Raw genomic sequence first — 18559 nt, 5'->3', positions numbered from 1 at the left:
AAGTAATTTAATCAAGCACCTAAAATCCCAACACGACAACGAGTACAAAGAGTTTACCCACACTTATTTACCCATGCTTATTAGCACAGAGGAGCATAGCTGATGCTACAGCAGTGGGACGGAAAATAGTTGGGCATTTTAAACATTCCGCCTTAGCCTACTCCCGCCTCGAGGACATTCAGGGACAGCTCAACCAGCCAATAAAGAGACTGCAGCAGGACGTACAGATGTGCTGGAACAGCATGCATTACATGCTCCAGTCCCTCATTGAGCAAAAGCGAGTGCTGGGGGTGTATGTGTCCAAGCATGAACTCCCTGACTATCTCACCGCTCACCAATGGGCTCTTATGGAGACGACTGTTGCCATCCTCGCCCCCTTTGAGGAACTAACTAAAAAAGTGAGCAGCTACGACGCACTAGCCTCTGATGTCATCCCAGCTGTGACTGTGCTAGTGAGACTTCTAAACAGAGAAACAGACGAGGACCACGGCGTCAAGACAATGAAAGCAACCTTACTGGCAGCTGTCAAGAAGCGCTTCAGTGACGTCGAGACCAACCCGCTGTACTTCATCTCCACCATACTTGACCCAAGGTAAAGTCTGTGTGATATAGGTATTCAATGATAAACTACAGTACTAAATGTAAGATTATTTTCCATCTGAAATATTAGATATTTGTAACTAAAATACACAAATACAAATGTATGCAATATATATAATATGAAATACATTTCCCTTATTACTACCAGAAAGTCAAATGGCTTGCATTTGTCAATGAGTAAGTACTCTGTATCGGTATCGGTGAGTACTGAAATGCAAGTACTCGTACTCGTACTCGTTTTCCAAAAAAGTGGTATCAGTGCATCCCTAGTAAATACAGTAAGATCATAATTCACGTCGGCAGTAATGACACCCGGTTACGCCAATCGGAGGTCACTAAAATCAATATTGAATCGGTGTGTAACTTTGCCAAAACAATGTGGGACTCTGTAGTTTTCTCTGGTCCCCTCCCCAATCAGACCAGGAGTGACATGTTTAGCCGCATGTTCTCCTTAAATTGCTGGCTGTCTGAGTGGTGTCCCAGAAACGATGTGGGCTTCATAGATAATTGGCAAACCTTCTGGAGGAAACCTGGTCTTGTTAGGAGAGACGGCATCCATCCCACTTTGGATGGAGCAGCTCTCATTTCTAGAAATATGGACCAATTTATTAAACCCCCCAAAATATGACTATCCAGAGTTGGGACCAGGAAGCAGAGTTGCAGTCTTACACGCCTCTCTGCAGCTTCTCTCCTCCTGCTACCCCCCCAAAAACCCATCTCCATTGAGACTGTGTCAGCTCCCAAACAGACAAAAAACAAACTAAAAACCAGCAACAAACAACTTAAACATAAAAAAATCACAAAGAAAGAACAATACAGTATCCACATCTGAACCAAAGAGTAAAACAGTGAAATGTGGATTATTAAATATTAGGTCTCTCTCCTCCAAGTCTCTGTTAGTACATGACTTAATAATTGATCAACAAATCGATTTACTCTGCCTTACAGAAACCTGGTTGCAGCCGGATGATTATGTTTAAATGAATCAACACCCCCGAGTCATTCTAACTACCAGAAACCTCGAAGCACAGGCACTCGATTCATTAAGACTCTTTTTCTCCAATTGATCTTTCTGAGTTAACTTCAATAATTACTTCCTCCAAACCATCAACGTGTCTTTTAGACCCCATTTCTACAAAACTGCTCAAAGAAGTCCTGCCATTAATTAATGCTTCAATCTTAAATATGATCAACTCATCTCTAATAATCGGCTATGTACCACAGGCCTTCAAGCTGGCTGTAGTTAATAGGGGTGGGTTCCAATTAGGGCTGGGCCATATCATACCAGTCACGGTAATACCGGTATAATGTTGGGCAACGATAGGAAAATGAAATATCGCGATAGAATATGGGTAAAACACGCATGCGCAGTGCCTTTGTTTTCAGTAGATTATTGTGCGATCTACTGTACAATATAAAGCGCCTTGAGGCGACTTTTGTTGTGATTTGGCGCTATATAAATAAAACTGAATTGAATTGAATTGAATTGAAAATTCATACGTACATGGCGGAAAAAGCATGGCGGTGATGGAGAATGAGAAGGGCCAAAGCGGATCGTTGAATGAAACGGATGAACCAGAACTGGTTTGTAAAAATGCTGCAACTTCAGTGGTGTGGAACTGGTTTAGCTTTCGTCCGTCAGATACACAACAAAGCACTGTTTTTGGTAGAGGGCCGTCGTTATTACCGTGTTGTTTGGAAAATACGGCACACTTAATATCAATCCTTTGATTTTTCTGAAAATCGTCAGTGCCCCTCATAATCCCGTGTGCCTTATGTATGAATTCTGGTTGTGTTTACTGACCTCGAAACGATTTTATGTACACGGCGCTCGAAAATCTGTCAAATGTTTTAGTACGACTTTGCTAAGCTACGAAGCTGCACTGCCTGATGGATTGTCGGAGCATCACGGCTATCGCAGGCAGGAGCCTCACGGAGTGATACGTACTGTGCTTCAACATAATATTTCCGTATTGTGTGTGTATAACCTCTTTTTAAGTTTTGTGGATATTATACATGGTTATGCTGAGGATATGTCGGCCAGTTTCCACTGGAAATGCCTTTTGGTTAAACTGTCAGCAAGGAATTTGAATTTGCACTGTAAAATTTTATATAACTTTAACATCTGCTTGTTTAAGTGAAAATACATTGATGTTTTTTTGCACTAATAAAGTTGTGGAGTTGTAAAGTATTTTGTCTAGTGTCAATTATATCATCAGTTATATCGTTATTGCAAATTTTCAAATGTATATCGTGATAAATATTTTTGGTCATATCGCCCTGCCCTAGTTCCAATTATCGATTTTCCCATTAAAATCAATTTTAGCTTGAATAAAGTGATACTGGTTCATTCAATTCTGAATCAAATTTTAAATATAAATGTATTTTACCAGAATATCAGGTAAAGCTTTCATTTCAACAATCACCAAACAGCTAAAACAGTAAATGGGAGTAGATAAACAGACTCCACACAAACCAGGCTCAGGGAGGGGCGGGGCCATCTGCTGTGATTGGTTGGGGTGAGAGAAGGAAGACAGGATAAAGACATGCTGTGGAAGAGAGACAGAGATTAATAACAAGTATGATTCAATGCGGAGAGGTCTATTAACACATAGTGAGTGAAGAAGAAACACCCAGTGCATCATGGGAATCCCCTAGCAGCCTACACCTATTGCAGACTAACTAAGGGAGGATTCAGGGCAAAAAGGAAAGTTTGAAGCCTAATCTTAAAAGTAGAGATAGTCCTGGCATGTGCAAGTGCATGTTTCAGGTTGACGTGGTTATTTTATCTTCACATTAAACTTATTATGGAAGGAAAGAATTTGCTGTGACAGTTTTTCAAAGTGGTGGCACTGTGGCTAGCACTGTTGCCGCACAGCAAGAAGGTCCTGAGTTCAATTCCACCATCAGGCCGGGTCTTTCTGTGCGGAGTTTGCATTGGTTCCCTATATAACTCCTGCTCCAATAAAACCTCCTGCCAAATTTAGACTATATCAGCTCCACATCTGTGAGGCCTCGTTAAAAACTTTAAAGTTAGACAGCAGGCTGGAACGGAAACGACCAGTCAGGGAACACCAGCCCATCCACATCAACGGTGTCAAGGTCGAAAGGGTCAGCAGCTTCAAATTCCTTGGAGTCAACATCACTGAGGACTTCTCCTGGACCCTCACACAGACACTGCTATCAGGAAAGCTCGCCAGTGGCTTTACTTCCTGAGGAGGCTGAGGAAGTTTGGCATGAACGCCAGCATCATCTCAAATTTCTACAGGTGTGCAATCGAGAGCTTGCTGACGAGCTGCATCACAGTTTGGTACGGAAGCTGCTCTGCCAGCAGCCGTAAATCACTACAGAGGGTGGTGAAGGCAGCAGAGCACATCACTGGCACGAGGCTTCCTGCCATTCAGGACATTTATCTCCAGCGATGTCTCCGTAAAGCACACAGCATCATCAAGGACCACAGCCACCCAGCACATCAGCTCTTCTCCTTGTTACCATCTGGCAGACGTTACAGGAGTCTGTCTGCTCGCACTACAAGACTTAAAAACAGTTTCTACCATCAAGCCATACGACACCTCAACCACAACACTTAAACACACACAACACAGGACTCAGAAGCTACCCTGCAGCTTCACAAGTACTCTGTTTAATCTGCACTGGTCACTTCACTTTATTGTTATTGTAATTTATATTTAAAAAGTGCAATACTGTAATTTTCTGCTGCTCATTCCTGTGCAATAGCCCATCTGCCCTCCCGTCATATTTCTTTTCAAGATTTTCTTATTTAATCACTAGTGTACATATATTTATATTTATAGATACATATATATTTAGTCATCTTTTCTCTTTTACCATGTCTCTCTAATATTTTGTTCTTTACTATTTTTCTATTTGTTATTTTATTTTATTATATTATATTTTATTATATTTTTTCCTACTGTATCATGCTGCTGAGAGACCGCTGCTCGTCAAACACATTTCATTGCGATGTTGACCCTGTGCTAACTTGCATATGACAAATAAAACTGAAACTGAAAACTGAAAACAGGCGCACTTATGACTTTATGAATCTGGGTGTTGCTTCTTCTTAGCAGCAGTTACATGTGATATAGAAATATCACAAGCTTACCTTTGCTTTCACAGACTCTTCAAACTCTCAGATTCGTCATTATGAACTCCACGCTGCTCCACGTTTGGATTTAGCTGATGCAATACAGTCCACTTCCTTGTTTTTGTAGCTCTGTATGCGCCTGTGGAAAATAAAGTTGGGGAAAAGTAGAAACAGGAAGTGATGTTATAGTTTTTTACTCTGCTCTGTGGTGTGGGAAGGTGTTGGTGCTACTGTGACTGTTGATGAATCACGAGTGAAAAACATATTAAACATGTTTTTTGTAACATGATAACTTATTTTAGCGACACATGCACGCTAGAAAAAGATCCCAGCCAGCAGATGTAACTATATAAAAGAACAGCTGTCAGCATAATAGGTAAATTACAGTAAGGTAACTTTGAAGAAGACAGTTTGTACAGGAGCTGTGTGGATTGTAGTGTCAGGGTCAAACGACACTGTAGACATGCTGTCTGCATAGAAGAATAATCAGACATGAGAGAAAGATCATACCTGATCCAAAAAGGCGCAGTCACTTCCTGTCTGAGTCAGCTCCTCACTGTGGACCACTGAGCTAACCATTCAGTCTAATGCATTATTTCTATGTGCGCAGCGATGTTCCTGTTGAAGGGAAGGAAGGCTGGATTCAGAAAAAATGATCTCCCTTGTATCCGGTTGTTCCTGTTAATGTTTAACCGGGCTGCTTCTGACAGGTGACAGTTCACCGACCCATAAAGCAGCACAGCGGGCCTCGCTGCTCAGATCCATCTGCAGGATGTGTGCAGATCCACAAACACAGAACCAAACTACAGTTACTGACTCATTAACCTGCAGCGTCTACAACCTTCATCCCTCCAGCTCAGTGTATCGATAATAAGTCAGCCGGCAGCACAGCACCCTCTTGTGTCTGCTGTCTGTATTACAGTATAGTACTGTGTTTGTAGAAACTGACATTTGAAATGCAGGGAATAAATGATTGAGCCAAAAAACATCCAGGAGTTTTGTTTATTGGAAGTTTGTGTATTAGTTTCAACTTCAATAAAAATAATAAAACTGACAATATATAAACAATTACAAATTTAAATAAGTAAAAACATAATGCAATCGAGTTTATTGCAAAAAGTGCACACTTCATCACAGGTCATGCTCTAAAGCTGCATCAGTGCCAGTTTCTATCCTTATGTGGAGTCGGTGTTGTTCTCGGAGCCGGTTCTTTGGTGACGTCAGTGAGCAGCTGACTTTATTTCTCAGCCACAGTTAGGTGATGATGCTCAGTGTTGATGCTGCGAGCTGAAGACGAGCGTCATGTCCAATAAAGACTCAAACTCCCCAAAATAAATGTTAGAAACAGAGAAATCAAACTTTTAGGTACTTTTACATTAGCTTCTTTCCAGAACTGGAAGCTAAATCTATTTTGCCTCCAACCTCATGTCTACGTGCATGTGATCATCATAGATTTGTGCTTCACACTAAGCCGAGCTCTTTGCACAGATACGGATCGTTGGCATAAAAGACGGCGATCATTTTTGAACTTGCTTCAGCTCCTTTCTTTCGCACCATGTCGATCAGGTCTCGAGCTTTCTCGCCTCTCGGTTTGGCTCTGGCCGCTTCGCCCTCAGCATCAGTGAGCACGGTGACGTGCTGCAGCTCGTCCAGCAGCTTGTTCAGAACTGGATCCGACACTTTATCGACGAAGTTTGTGCGAGCGAGTCGCAGCTTCTCTGCTGAGGCGCTGTTCCCCATCTGAAGAGGACTTCCACCTGGAGAATCAGCCGAGGATGAAGCTGAAAAAATAGGTTTAGAGTCAGAAACACAGTGAGCACATTTCAGAGCAACATTTCTACAAATCAGATCGCTGATTCTCAGCAGGACAGCAGGTTGGATCTCTGTCAGGTTTCAGTTTGTGCTGTGCTGAGTTTAGGCTCACCGGGCAGATGAAGGTCATGCTCCCACACTCGTGTCTCCTCGGGATCTTGCACCATCAGCATCACTTCCTCTGCCTTCGTTGTCAGGATGATCTCAAAGGTCGGGTGGTAATTTGGTCCGTAATTTTCAAAAAACTCTGCACGCTGAAGCGAAATGGAAACGCACAATTTAAAACAGCTTTGTGGATCAACTGTCTGCTGACACTCAGCGACTGATACTCACTGCAGGCTGTATTTTAAAGTGGTGCGGGGCGCTGCTCAGACTGTACTTTTGACCTTTGTGGAAATAACAGAAGGACGGCGCTTCGATGTACTCTGAAGCAGTGTGCTGCACTTTCACCTTTAGAGACATCACAACATTTTCTTAGTGCATGAATAGTTTCAGAGCTTCAAAGCAAACAGATACAGAACAATCAGAGGATTTATTCATGCAGAAGCCATTTAATGATCTCATGATGAAGTCATACGTCGTGCAGAGGGACGTTTCCTGGGAGCAGCATCACACTGAGGATGGGGCGTGGCCTGTTTCTCAGGAAGAGCAGGACTTGGCCACGAACGGGTTTCGTCATGTAATTGAAAAACCGCTTAGTGAGATCCCAGACGAGGCCAAAGGCGGAGAGGTGAGGGACGTCCACGACCACGTGAGTCAAAGTGATCTCCAGAGGCTGTATGATGCTCAGGCCATCATCCGTGATGTGGACCACAGAGATGCTGTCAGAGACCAGTGCTGGGAAAACACACAGCTTCATTCACTGCAACAGCCTCCAGAAACTTTCCATACAAAGCAAATCAAAGCATTTTCTGCAGGTTTAATTCTCCTTCAGGTGGTTCAGTGGCGTCCTTACCCGGCTCAGGTTCACAGTGTGGGAGGTGCAGCTGACGTATAGAGTCCTGAGGACACTCGATGCCGAACAGCGGGCCTCCGGCCACTTTGTGCGCTGGTTGGAGAACCAGAGGATCCCAGATCAGAGTCTTGTAGGTGACCTCACTCTCACCAGTCACATCAAAGACCAGACCAGTCAAAGAACACTGGAACAACCCTGGACCGGGTAACAGGAACCTGAACCACACACAATGCTTCAATATGGAGCTCATTTATGTAGCTTCATCTCAATGTGCTTTAAATTACAAAGCAAGGACATTATGCTGCTACTGTTCTACTGAAATTTAAAGCAAATGTCCTCATATGTGGATCTCATTTTTCTCAGAAACAAAAATCAGGTTAAAAACATAAATCAGGTAATTCTTTGTTTTTACATTCATCAGGTCCCAATCAGACCAAATAGCAAAGAGAAATTAAAAAGTCCATGGAAGAGTTTGGGTCTTAGGAGGTTAATGGAACAACAAGCAAACCTGCGTCTTTACTATGAGCAGATACACCTGCCACCACATGGATGAGATGATAAACTTCTACTGTGCAACAACATTAACTAGTGTTTCCTGTTTCAGCTGTTCATCTGCTCTTTGAGGGCGGGGTCAGGATACTGTTAGTAAGACATTGGTAAACCATAAAGTAAAAATAAGTATAAAATCATACATTTTCACTACAGGTCTGGTTGGAAGGTAAATCTCTGAAAATATTTAATAAGCACTGAAAAAAAGACTGAACCTTTTCCAACTCAGGGCACGTTGACAGCGGTCAGCTGTCTGTCATACAGCTTTAAACTTTAAGACCAGCACAATCTGACGATCACACATTTTGTTAATGCTTTTCTTTGAATGCACTCTGTGTCCAAGTTTAAAGTTTAGAGTGGGAACATCGAGGCTTGCGTGTCGTACCTGTATGAAATGCCTGTTCTTTCTTTTCTCATCTCAGGTGTGAAGCTTGAACGAGTCTAAAGATCCAGAGAGGGCAAGTAAAATATTTTTTCCAGTCACACAAACTTGTGACACCATGAGAGAACCGAGAATACTCACAGTTTCCATCTTCAGCTTCAGCACCCTGCACAGGGTCAAAGAGGATCCTAAACGAACAGTGAATGCTGGGTAGAGAGGCTCGCTGAACGTGGTGTGGAAGGTATGAATGAGAGTTTTTGTGTCGTCAGACACCAAGTAGAAGGACAGAGTGCCGGCTGGCCAGTCCAGAAACAGTCCCAGTCTCTTTGGAGTGACCAGGAATGCTTGGATGTCAACGTGTGGGACCAGTATAAAGGTTTCCTTAAGGTTGTGTCTGAAGGAGTAACCCTTCACCGAGGTGATGCTGAAACACCAGCTTCTGTCAGTCCTGTCAATTTCTGTGTCCCAGTGTCCCTTCCTCGGTAGGCTCTTATATGCAACACCAATATTCACAAATGCTTCCCAGTCCACCTCCCAGTAGCAGCGCCCAGTCAGAGCCTCTCGACACAGCACCTGACTCGTTCGGTCAAATCTCTCTGGATGATCAGGATACGACTGCTGTTCATGAGTGTAGCTCACACTCTTGTTGCACTGAGACAGAAGCAGCTGTTTATTCACAGTGTTGGGGTCGAATGTGAGATCACAGGCATCTATGAAGGAAATGCAGTGAGTTAAGCTTCAGCTCAGTCGATGTTATAGAGGAACTCAGTGACACTTACACTTGTTCAGAAGCTGTGGGTCGACCCAGTGCTCTTCATTGTGGTCCACACTGAGGCAGAAGAGCAGAAAGGTCTCAGCTTTGGAGCAAATAAAGAGACATGAGACATTTAAAGCATGAACGTGTGATGTGAATGTAAACAGAAAATCTTTGGAACATGATCACATGTTTTCAAAATGTTTTACATAAAGTTCTTAAATCTCACTCTGGTCTGCTGATGGGGACACCAGGACCTGCTACAATCTCCTCACTCCTTACTACAGCTCAGGTTAACTGAGTGTAACTTCACTTAACTTCATAGCTGCAGAGGTAACAGCGACTGAAGTCAGGTCACATTGGACTGTGGTTCACCTTAGCTTAACTTAGTTTAGGGAGCTTTATATAACCTTTATATACTACACAGGGTACCGACTTGAGTGTTTCCAGTCTACATTCTGGGTCTTCCAGTCGTTCAGAGAGCAGTTTCACTCCTGACACTCCGGGATGGTTGTAGCTCAGGTCTAGCTCCCTCAGGTGGGAGGGGTTGGACTTCAGAGCTGAGGCCAGAGAGACACAACCTTCCTCTGTGATCCCACAACGTGACAGCCTGGAGAGAAAATAGCTCTTACTAAAGCAAAAGGCTTTGCTACTCTTCACTGTTACCACACATGTTGCAGAGTATTTGGACTCCATGGAGCTCGAGCTGCCATCAGTACCTCAGTGTTTCCAGGCTACAGTTTAAACTCCCAAGTCCAACAGACAGCAGCTGCACACCTACATCCTTCAGGTCGTTGCGGCTGAGGTCAAGCTCTCTCAGCTGGGAGTTAGAGCTGAGAACGGAGGCAAACACCTGGCAGCAGTTATTTTTCAGGAAACAACCAGGCATGCTGCAAACAAAGCAAAAACATCTGAACATCATAACCTGCAGAGAGAAAATGAAAAATGATCCTTCCACTAACTGCAGGTACCTGAACCGCTCCAGTTTACAGACTGGACCAATCAGGGCAGAAGGAATCACAGTCAGCAGGTGTGACTCATCACTGAAGTCTCCACAGTTTCCAATGGTCTTCACGTCATTTGTACAATATCCACTGTAATCCTCTGAATAACTACATAAGCAGTTAATCAGATCAAGTGCCTTCAGGGGTGACAGGTCTGATCGAAGGACAGAAACCAGTCTGTGAGAGTCGCTACAGTCGAGAGAAAAGCCAGATAACCTGTGCGAAACACACACCAGTTATAAATAATGTAGAGACGACTGTTTAGATGTACTGAGGTCAGTTTAGTCATCGTACGGTACATGACTGTAGTTACATAAAGATTTCAGATTTTGAAAGAAGTTTTAACCTGCAGAAACAGTTTTTAAACTGACCTCAGTGTCTCCAGTTTACAGTCAGGACCTTCCAGTCCAGCAAAGAGATCAGAAGGAAAACCATCACTGACGTTAGAAAAATACACCAGGCTGAGCTCTCTTAAACACGAGTCCGCTGACTGAAGAATGGACAGCAGCACGTCTAAGCAACCTTTGCTTAACTGATCGTTCTTGAGTCTGTAGAATCAGAAGAAAAGCAAAAATATTTATTCATCAAATCCCAGATAATCATAGAAAGTGCTACAAGGTCACACCAATGTGGTTTTATGTGTATCACACCTGATGTAGTTCTACTTTAAATCTAACAGAGCTTCCATCAGGACCTGGATCATTTCTGTTTAACTCATTGTGGTATCACAAGTTTGCTTGAAAATTCCATAAATATTTGAAATAATTTTTTGACACAGTCCTTGACTGTTTAATATTTACATAAAATTTTGATGGACTACAAATCAAACAGAGCTGAATGGTTCAAATCTTTGTACATGACATTAACTGTGAGATTTAATCCTTGTGCGATGCTGTTGGTCAATAAAATGTTGAACCAAACAGTAGAAGCAACATTGAGCAATAATGTGTTTCTGGAAGTTTGGAAATTTGTCAGAGACAGAGTTGTTGCGAAACCAGCAAGATTGCATTTGACACAAAGCTAATGCAATCTCTTAGTTTTGGCTGTTTGATGGAAATAAATTCAAACATCCATCTTCTCTCTTCCACTTCTCCTTTACAGGGTCGCTGGGCGCTGGAGCCTATCCCAGCTGTCTTAGGGCGAGAGGCGGGGTACACCCTGGACAGGTCGCCAGTCTGTCACAGGGCTAACACACAGACACAGTCAACCATTCACACCAATTTAGATTTTTCCCATTAGTCCCACTAACTGCATGTCTTCAGACTGTGGGAGGAAGCCAGAGTACCCGCAGAGAACCCACGCAAACACGCGGAGAACATGCAAACCCCCCACAGAAAGACCCCTGATAGTGGAACTGAACTCAGGACAGTTTAAACATATTTAATATTTTATTTTAAATATCATGTGTACTACTTACACAGCCTTCTTGCAGTTCTTCATTTGCTGGATAAGTTTCTCAGTCCCAATAAACGGTGTAACAGAATTTGTCAGATCAAGTTCCTCGAGCACTTCCCCTGATATCTGCATCATGGTCGACAGTACTGCACAGTCGATGGTCGAGAGTCTCGCTCCTGAATCCAGATACATTCTGATGTCATCCTGAAATCTCTTTTCCTTCAGCTCAAACTTGCAGAGGAAAAGGTTCATGTACCTCTCTCGTGGGATATCTTTGACACGGAAATTCTTCAGGTATCCCTTCATCTCTTCGGTGGTGTCCGAGCTGCTCTTTGCCTGTGGCAGTAAACTCTGCAGCATTGTTTGATTGGACTCCAGAGAAAATCCAAGGAAGAAACACAGAAACAGATCGAACTGACCTTTCTCACTTTGCAAAGCTTTATCCACAACCTTTTTCTGCAAATCCAGAAAGCTCAGATCTGTCAGATCAACACCCAGGAAAGACTCCAAAGTACTGAAGTTGTCCGTCAGGATGCAGTGGTACATGTAGAGAGCTGCAAGAAACTCCTGAAAGCTTAAATGCACAAAGCTGAACATCTTTTTCTTGTACAGGCCTCGTTCTTCCTTAAGGATCTCTGAGCAAAATCCACAAAACACTGACGCTTCATCAACATCGATGCCACTTTCTGTGAGGTCCTCTTCATAGAATATGATGTTTCCTTTCTGCAGCTGTTCAAATGCCAACCTGGACAGGTTTAAAAGCATGGCAGAGTTCTGGGCTTGAGACTTCTTCTGTTTGGACCTCTTCTTGGAGCTTTTCCCTGCATATTTCTGTCTTGTTCTTTGTGTTTGAATTAGTAAGTAATAAATGTACAGTTCTGTCATTGTTGTGATGCTGTGGCTCCTGTCATCACTCCATCCTTTCCTAAACACCTCAGCGATGATCCAGCAAAACACTGGGATATGGCCCATGAAATAGAAGCTGATCATTCCTCTAAGACGAGACAGGATTTCTTCTGCCTGATTAGCAGTCCTGAATCTTTTCCTAAAGTATGACTCTTTTTGTTGCTCAGTGAAGCCTTGGACTTCTGTCATCTGGTCAATGTATTTAGAAGGTATCTGACTGGCAGCTGCAGGTCTGGATGTTACCCAGAGCAGAGCGCGAGGCAGCAGGTTGCCTTGGATGAGGTTGGTCAGCAGCACATCGACTGTTGATCTTTGATCTATTTCACTTATTCTCACAGCTCCATCAAAGTCCAGTGGAAATCTGCTTTCATCCAAACCATCGAAGATCAACAGCACTTGCTTGTGAACAAGCTGCTGTGTACCTTCTAGGGGTTTTATTTCAGGGTAGAAGTGAAGCAGAAGCTGCAGCAGACTGTAGTCGGCATGTCTGAGCATGTTCAGCTCTCTAAAGGGGAGCACAAAGAGGAAATCAATGTGCTGGTTAGATTTTCCTTCTGCCCAGTTTAGAGCAAAGATTTGGACAGCAAATGTCTTTCCAATGCCAGCGATGCCTTTCGTCATCACTCTTTGGATTGTCTTGTCTCTTGTTGGTTGTTGTTGAACTCTTTGTGGTTTAAAGATATTCAAGAAATCGATCTGTTGATCGTTCACCTGTGAAAATGATGACTGCTGATCTGGGACATTAAAGTGATCTAGAATCTCATGTGATCTGGAACCAAAATCCTGAACCTGCTGAGTGACGTAGAGTTTTGTGTAGACGCTGTTAAGTCGAGACCGACCATCTGATGTGCCCTCATTTATCCAGGTAAACTTTTCCTGGAGATGGTCTTTAAGCTTTTGTTTAACACTCTTCACGACTTTATCCTGCTCCATGTTTGCAGCTCTATCTTCTCCACACTGAACCTAGTTCTCCTGTCACCTCTTGTTCTTTTGTCTCTGGAATCCTAAAAGGAATATAAAACCTGAAAGCAAGGAGAAAATAAAATGTACTTTTCCCTGGAGCACCACAGTGTAATCGTATCAGTCATATTAAGAAGCCTTTACTTGGCTAAACTTGTTTTCCCTCCATAGTTCTACACTCAACACTGCATGAGTGTCTCTGACACAATCCTGAGGGTCACAGCGGCGCTACAAGGAACCATTTAGGCCTTGTTCTTGTTACAATCTCCACAGCAGACTTCCTGCACAGCAGTGACAGATACATCCTCAGAATATTTCAGGAGGATGTAACAGTTGGCTTAATCATTAGACATGAGGAGGAGTACAGAGGAACAATTAAGGACTTTGTGGATTGGAGTGAATGCAGTCATCTCCATCATAACACTGCACGAGCACAGCGAGCACGCTGCCACGAGGATGTGACATTCACAGGGAAACCCCCGGATCCCCCACTGACATGACGCTGTGGGCAAACCTCCACCTGCCCCACTCCTGCTAAACAGGTGAAACTCTTCAAATAAGCCATTCCTCATCTGCAGAGGAATGGCTTATTTGAAGAGTTTCAGTCAGAGCTCATCACAGCACAGAAACAGCTTTAGTGAAGGTTACAAATGATCTTCTTATGGCCTCTGACAGTGGACTCATCTCTGGTCTGGTCACAGGCAGACGGCCCCGCCCCTCCCTGAGCCTGGTTCTGCCGGAGGTTTCTTCCTGTTAAAAGGGAGTTTTTCCTTCCCACTGTCACCAAAGTGCTTGCTCATAGGGGGTCATATGATTGTTGGGTTTTTCTCCGTATGTATTATTGTAGGTCCACTGTACAATATAAAGCACCTTGAGGTGACTGTTGTTGTGATTTGGTGCTGTGTAAATAAAATTGAATTGAATTGAAAAATAGATTTAAAGGTGACAGGACTCAGAGCTGCTGAATCTTTGATTTTATTTATTTATTGCTGTTTTACTTGCATCTATTTGAAAGAGTGAGTGTAAACACAAAACATTATTTTATTTTATATGCTGGAATATGCAGGTTTAAGTGTTAAACTGTTGCATGTGATTTATTTTTTTACTTAATGTAATGTGCATAAAATTAAAAGATTAAAACTAATGAAACAGTTTTAAAAAGAGGATTTCCATTTGATTAAATGTTATATGATAGATTTTGCATAAAAATAGAATTGGGCTGAAAGGTCTGTTGCTTTATTACATATTCAGGTTGTGTATCACGCTTTTGAAAACTAAGTAACTAATTACTTTTGAAAAATAAGTAATCAGTAAAGTAACAGGATTTTTTTGGGAGAAGTAATCAGTAATTAGTAAGTAATTACTTTTTTCAAGTAACTTGACCAACACTGGTTGTGGACTTTCAGAGGTGCAGGAGGAACCAAAGCAACACCAACAACTATCAGGTAAAAGTGTCATAACAAAACTATCCATGGCTGCTGTTATGACATTTGACATTTAGCTCACAGGTCCAATATAGTTTATCTGAATCATCTTAAAGACTTTTCTACATGTGTTGGTCCACTTGTGGTGAATTCAATCAACTGAACGTGATTTAAAAAGCAATACGTCCGTTTATATAACGTCTCACAGCTGACAGCATCTACCACAGCAAAGAACCACAACTGACCAACAGCTGAAAGGAGAAAAGGACAAAGATCCTGTAAAGAACTTTTCCCGCAGCTCTCAGACCTCCGACTGGGCTGAAGGTTCGGCCCCAAAGGAGCTTCAACACTGAACAAAGTGAAGCTTCCTGAGCGCGCATAGTGAATACAGATGAATCCATGTTTACATAAGTTAAACTCTTCTATTCATGCTGCGTCATGAAAACTAATCACATCAGATTCGCTCGACACAAACAGACATTTAGAAATGAAGGACAAACTTATTGATGCAGCTGGAGGTGTTGAAGGTGTACACTTCAACTGTTTAAGGGTTGGAGGAGAAGGAAAAGAAACAAAGGGATGAAATCATAACTCATTATTCATTCTAACCACTGGTTGTAATTCTTCACTCTATCATTGAAACGATAAAGTGCTGCAGAGCTCAGAGACCCTGACTTAACCCCAGTCGAACATCCGAAACTAAACTTGGGTGCCCGTCAAAGGTCGCCATCAAACCTTCCAAAATCTACACAGCAGATACCTGCCTGCAGGGACACCTGCTTCATTTATATAGTACTGCTTTTATTTTGTCATTATGAGCTACTCAATGTGCACGCCTCCACAATGCATGCTAAAATGCATTTCACAGTAACCACAGCAGTGACCACTGATTGATTGAAATATTGGTTTACTTATATGTAAGGAAGCCCATTAGCTTCCACAATAGCAGCTGCTAGTATTCTTGGGGCCCAAACCATCGAGTATAAAACACAATAAAGTAGATGCAAAAATGTCCACATAATTTGGCTCTTATATCCTCAGTGAGGTTTTACAGGTCACAACATTGGCCTCTTATAATATTTACAATATTTAATTAAAATTTGTGTAAAAAGGCTTTAAAATGTTCTTTAAAATTAAGAATAGTAGCTAGTTCTCCAACTACATTTTGATACATGCAGATAATCCAGCCTGTGGCTCATTGCAGCAGGACTGAGAGGACTTTAAACACAGTTACAATCACAGAGCTGCTGCTTTGTTATATGAGGACTTCTGTAATGTGGAACATACTTAGATTTTAGAGACACTGAGAAAACATGCTGAGTGACCGGATTGTGTCTGACCACACGCAGGAAATTACAAACTTCCTCTTGTGATAAAACTGATTTGAAAACAAAGCGTAAATCTTTAACAAAAAAAAGCTCCTGGCTGACCTGAAATGACTTCCTGCCAGATTCAGTCTGTGACACATCCACGTCTGAGAGGCCACGAACATAAAAAGATTGTGTCCCCGTCACCAAACCAGAGGAAATGAAAAACCTTTTACTTCCCCAAACAGTGACCATGTTCACTCGTTTTTATCACAGACATGTTTGCAGGTTGTGTCCAATAACAGCTGAAACAGCAAAGATGACACAGCAGACACACTCATGAGTCTGTGTGCTGATTTCTCCTTAATACACTTAAAGCTGTTTTAAAGCAGCTGTTTCCATAGACAAATATCACAAGCTTACCTTTACGTTCAGCTGCTGTCACTCCACGCCTCAGCGCGCACTGCTGTGTGGGAGAGACTGCACAGCTGACCCAATCTATCCTGCTTCCTCGTTTTTGCACCTCTGTAAGCGAGTGTGTGAAAAATAAAGTTTAAAATTTTTTTAAAAGCTGTAGAGCACGGAAATGACGTCAAAGTTTGACTCTTATTATTGGAATAAAACGAGGAATGAGAATAGACATTACAACACACTCCTAAACATACAAAGACTAAAGGTTTCCTGTATATTTATATTTTGTAAAAGTTCATAATAAAGTTTAATCTCTCTTTAACTTTTAACTTTATCTTTTCTTTTTAACTTCAGTTTATTCAAATGTGTATTTTTCACATCTAGATTTGTCTTTTTAAATTCTTTAAGTTCACTGAAATAACTTTGAACCGGATTAGTTTGAGTACTTATGATGATAAAATATGAAAAACTAAATAAAATATATGGAGTACAAAGTACAACAGTTGCATCACGTAAATAATGAAACAGAAGCAGAAAGAAACATGACACATATTTAAAGTACATTAAAACTGGGCAGTAGAAGAACTTTACAGTGCTCTGCTGGTTGGGCACAGGGTGGCACTGTTATCACTGTAGTTGAGAATGAAATGAATGAAAACACACACACACACACACACACACACACACACACACACACACACACACACACACACACACACACACACACACAGGACACACATTTCCATTTGCTTTGTGATTTTTAAGTAAAACTACACCACCTGGATAAATGCACTGAGCCACCTGAAAGGGAAAGAGTTTCACAAACTTCCTCACCTACTTCATCCTGGCCAGGATGCCTGAACCACCTCAGATGGCGTCTTTTCAAGGATTCTTTATTGTCATTCGCATCACGTTTACATGACGTGGAACTAAATTATGTGCACGCGGTGCCGGAGCAAAAGAAACAGAATAAAAAGAAAACAGAATAACAAGTAATAAGTAATACAAATAAATAGAGTGCAACAAACTGAGTCGTGATGAATGATCAAGCTCCAATAAAACAATAAATAAAATAAAAACTACTTAAATACAAATAATGATAAAAGACAAAAATGATATTCAAACACCTGCATTCACACAGCTCCACTGCAAAGGATTCAAACTGCTTCAAAGGGTTTAGTTTGTCTGATTCAACAATCTCTGCAAATCATTTTTCCAGTTTAATACAGCCATGTAATATGAAACTTTCACTCTAACAGTGCCTCCTCTATTTAAACAGAATGCAGAGACCAAGAGGAGGGAGGGGTAGCGAGAGAGACAGTGGGGCTGAAAAGTGTCCCATCACTCCATCCATCCATCCTCTCTCTTCTGCTTATCCTTATCAGGGCCGTGGGGGGGTTGGAGCCTATCCCAACTGTCATAGGGTGAATGGCGGGGTACGCCCTGGACAAGTCGCCAGTCTATCGCAGACCTAACACCATATTTTGCTAATCACTCACCATATTTTCTTCCTGTTAAAAGGGAGATTTTCCTTCCCACTGTCGCCAAAGTGTTTGCTCATAGGGGGTCATATGATTGTTGGGTTTTTCTCTGTATTTATTATTGTACGATCTACTGTACAATATAAAGCACCTTGAGGCGACTGTTGTTGTGATTTGGCGCTGTATAAATAAAACTGAATTGAATTTCACACTCATGATGTCACTGAGACATTTCCAAGGGGAATTTTCAGCGTGGACTTTGCTGTTACTTTGTTACTTTGTTACACTGAAGCTGTTTTTGAATGCAGCCACAGTGCCGACTGATTCATAAAAAGACTTTATAAAGAATTAGTCACTGATAATTGATAATAATAGTAGTTTATTGAAGGAATATATATCCCATAATACAACAGAATTCAAAAATACATGTTAAAAAGAGGATTAAAAAAACCACATAAATTTCAAAATATATTTAAAAATTTGTAAAACATGACGGCATCAAAAGCACCTC

The 18559-nt window shown here is 41.9% G+C and overlaps 2 protein-coding genes across 6 annotated transcripts in view; both read right to left on the bottom strand.

Moving 5' to 3' along the window:
- The window catches only part of LOC116319570 (NACHT, LRR and PYD domains-containing protein 12-like), a 28959-nt gene extending 23397 nt beyond the window's left edge, over window positions 1-5562 (bottom strand). Inside the window, exons 1-4 of one of the 3 annotated variants that reach the window (XM_039614071.1) lie at window positions 5435-5562; window positions 5219-5326; window positions 4727-4847; window positions 3077-3149 (exon numbers count right to left, since the gene is read on the bottom strand). The gene's annotated coding sequence lies outside the window, so the exon portion shown is untranslated. Of the gene's footprint in view, window positions 1-3076; window positions 3150-4726; window positions 4848-5218 lie in introns of all 3 variants that reach the window. The other 2 variants (XM_039614074.1, XM_039614070.1) reach the window with 2 other exon arrangements.
- A 129-nt stretch (window positions 5563-5691) lies between these two features.
- LOC116319571 (NACHT, LRR and PYD domains-containing protein 12-like) lies at window positions 5692-16684 on the bottom strand. 3 transcript variants are annotated; one of them, XM_039614069.1, is made up of 15 exons: window positions 16580-16677; window positions 16280-16461; window positions 11582-13487; window positions 10536-10712; window positions 10132-10380; window positions 9880-10050; window positions 9571-9770; window positions 9186-9263; window positions 8548-9116; window positions 8410-8465; window positions 7476-7690; window positions 7098-7357; window positions 6854-6970; window positions 6633-6774; window positions 5692-6489 (listed from the first exon to the last, which is right to left on the bottom strand). In XM_039614069.1, exons 3-15 carry the CDS (start codon window positions 13396-13398, stop codon window positions 6170-6172), a joined length of 4371 nt encoding a protein of 1456 aa, XP_039470003.1. In that variant the 5' UTR covers window positions 13399-13487; window positions 16280-16461; window positions 16580-16677; the 3' UTR covers window positions 5692-6169. The 3 variants fall into 3 exon arrangements, with proteins under 3 accessions (XP_039470003.1, XP_039470002.1, XP_031594807.2); XM_039614068.1 differs by lacking the exon at window positions 16280-16461 and having other exon boundaries at window positions 16580-16684; XM_031738947.2 differs by lacking the exon at window positions 16280-16461 and having other exon boundaries at window positions 9186-9235; window positions 9597-9770; window positions 16580-16684.
- Between the last annotated feature and the right edge of the window lie 1875 nt (window positions 16685-18559).

Source organism: Oreochromis aureus, linkage group 6 (assembly GCF_013358895.1).
Source record: "Oreochromis aureus strain Israel breed Guangdong linkage group 6, ZZ_aureus, whole genome shotgun sequence".
NCBI classification, from domain to species: Eukaryota; Metazoa; Chordata; class Actinopteri; order Cichliformes; family Cichlidae; genus Oreochromis; species Oreochromis aureus.
The sequence above is the reverse complement of the archived record's forward strand: the minus strand, read 5'-3'. Positions and strand labels throughout refer to the sequence as shown.